This window comes from Teleopsis dalmanni, chromosome 1, assembly GCF_002237135.1.
Source record: "Teleopsis dalmanni isolate 2A chromosome 1, ASM223713v2, whole genome shotgun sequence".
Lineage (NCBI taxonomy): Eukaryota > Metazoa > Arthropoda > Insecta > Diptera > Diopsidae > Teleopsis > Teleopsis dalmanni.
This window is the reverse complement of record NC_051846.1, coordinates 154,445,400-154,448,268: the sequence shown is the minus strand read 5'-3', so window position 1 is coordinate 154,448,268 and position 2,869 is coordinate 154,445,400. Positions and strand designations below refer to the sequence as shown.

Below are 2,869 nucleotides of genomic sequence, written 5' to 3'. Positions count from 1 at the left end.
GTTTCAAAAATTGCGTTGTAGAATATGGTACTTTACTATCTCGTTTTATTTCGTATATTTTTGCTAGTTTTAATTCCCAATTAGAGAGGCACTGATTTTGTTTTCGCAATTTTTCAATCATTTCTTGTTCGTTATATTTAAAACTGATTCTAGAATTGGTAAATCGTGGCGTAATAGAGTTTGGGACTTTTACTTTATAATTCTCGCTCATATCACCCTCTACAGCACATTTTATTTTTTCACATTTGGAATCACTTTCTGTTTCTATAACAATTGTGCCGTTGTTTCTTTCGTAGAAATTAGCGATTTTCAAATTTTCAGGGTTTATCTTATTGTTTAGGTCTTGCTTTGTTTTTGCAATACTTTGTTCTGAATTAGGTTAGATCACGAGGGGTACTTCTTTTTTGAATTCTTGCACTTTTTCTACTCTTTTGGGTTTATTTGCTTTTAGTGCTTCAACATATGATGCTTGCTTTGGACTGTTTGGCTGTAAAGCGCTACTTTGGATTTCCCCTAACTCTTCACAGATTTTTTTGTTTTGCTTGTTATTGCTTTCAATTTCATCCCGTACTTTTTCCTTATGAGTTTTTATTGTTTCTGCAATTTCGCGAAATTTTTTAACTTCTATGGCACCCTCTCCACATATGCGTTTCACTTCTTTCATATTTTCCAGACGCTGGCTGAAGTTTTTTTCGATTGCTGTTAGCAAAAGTTTTAGTTCGTCTTCGCTTTTTTGCTGAGCTTGCATTAAACTGTCGTAATTTTTGGCTAGTGCTGTTTCAAAATGGTTTTTGTATTCACCCGGTTGTTCACAGAAGCTTTTGCCATTGTCGTTGCATTTTTTCACGCACTTCATCAATGTTGTGTATAAGTGTAAAACAGTCCTCGCACATAAATCTTACAAAGAGCCTGTCCAAAACTCCTTCCAAGTAATCGTCTAAACCACTACATTTAACCGTGCGGTGGAATTGTTTTTGACATGCCTCTTAACATATTATAAAGCTGTCATTGCGAATTGACTTACTACAGTTTGAGCAATTTATTTTGTCGCGCCGAACTCGCGACCGATAATGAGAACGCTAAAACGTATCAAACCGCACGAGTCTGATGTGCTATTCCTTAGTTTTCAGTAAGAAGCAACTATATATGTATATAGTGTAAGAAAGGAATTTTTACGTTAAAATTCCACCCAACATATATGACCACACTAGTCCGTACTGGCACTGCAACATCCGCGAACACTGTAAATTTGAAAATACAGTGAAATTCCTCATAACCGGACACTCACCGTCGCAGTGTTTTTGTCCGGTTATGGGAGATGTCCGCTTATGGGAAAGACTACAAAAAATTATCATTAAATTGTCGTTTATTTAATATATTTTGCAAATTCGTTATTATTTTATAATAAATATTATATATACAAACATACATATTGTTACATGTGTCAATAAAATATGTTAGTTTTTGCATATCAATACTATTTTGGTTGAAAAAATTTTGTAATGATTGATTGCTTAAGCATTGATTGTTTTAATTTAAAATGCTCATTTTCAAAATGACTCTCGATATTTTTGATGTGTTGAAAAGCTACGAAGTCATTTTTGGCAAATTGTTTCAAACGTGCAACAAGTGTTAACGAATCATCGTACGATGTTATGGGATCACTTATTTCTTCATTAGGTTCTTCATCTGAATCACTTATGTCCATTTTATCGTTATGCTCTTCAAATTCAATTTCGATATTGTTATCTTCAGTGCAGACATTTCTATCTATTTTGAGAAAATCGTCAAAATCATTCGCCAAGTCAGGTCCTTCCTGAAATTTAGCATAGAGTGCCAGTGGAATGTCATCTTCGGGATCAAAATCGGAAAAACTTTCATTACTTTTTGAAAATCCTGCTTTACAGAACCCATTTTGGATTGTTGTTGCTTTTACTTTATCCCAAGATGTTTTAAGGAAATAAACAGCTTCAAGTACATTAATAGATTTCGCCAGCTCTGAAGCTGACCTTGTAGTGTCGATTTTACGTAGCAAGTGTTTTAAAAGTAAGGTCCTATAGAAAATTTTAAAATTTTGGATTACTTCTTGATCAAGAGGTTGGATTGCTGTCGTTGTGTTTGGAGGCAAAAAAACAATATTTATGTTAGTTAAGTTTAATTCCCTTGGATGAGATGTTGCATTATCCAAAAATAAAACAATTTCTCTATTCTGAACTCTCATTTTTTTTATTGAATGATTGAATGATGTTTAAATGATCGAGGGCGAGCTGCTTTACCTATAACCAAAAGGAGTTCTTTTGCTCGCACCATGTTTGCGCAAAACAAAATTGTGAGTCTTTCCTTCGAAAATTTACCGCCAATGCATTTTTCAGATTTAAGAGCGAGAGTTTTGTTAGGCAATGCGCGAAAGAAAAGCCCGCTTTCATCTGCATTGTAAATGTCCTGGGGCTTGTATTTGCTCAACAAAGCTGGCTACTTTCCCCTGAACTGATCTACATTCTCCTGGTTTACATCTGCAAATTCACCAGATATGCACTTGAAAGCAACATTATTCCTTAAGCGCCATCTATTCAACCATCCATCTGAAGCATTAAAATTAGATATACCCAATTTGATTGCTATTTCGATTGCTTTTGCCTCTACAATAGGGCCAGACAAAGGAATTTTTTGAATTCTAGCCTTAGCAAACCAATCAAAACACATCTTGTCTGTCTATTTCAGAGCCACCTTCTTTAAGAAAACTTCGCTTTTGATGAACGTTAACTCCAGACTCCCATTTAGAACGTATTGTTTCTTTATTTTTATCGAATTCTCTAGCTTGTGTTTTGCCAATATTAAAGCTTTGAAAACAAAAAATTGTGCAAAATTT

General features: G+C 34.3%; 1 protein-coding gene across 1 annotated transcript; it reads right to left on the bottom strand.

Annotated features, from left to right (window-relative positions):
• Nucleotides 1–1,477: 1,477 nt before the first annotated feature.
• LOC119666482 (CENP-B homolog protein 2-like) lies at nucleotides 1,478–2,221 on the bottom strand. The gene has a single exon (XM_038075760.1). It carries the CDS (start codon nucleotides 2,219–2,221, stop codon nucleotides 1,478–1,480), a length of 744 nt encoding a protein of 247 aa, XP_037931688.1.
• Nucleotides 2,222–2,869: the final 648 nt, after the last annotated feature.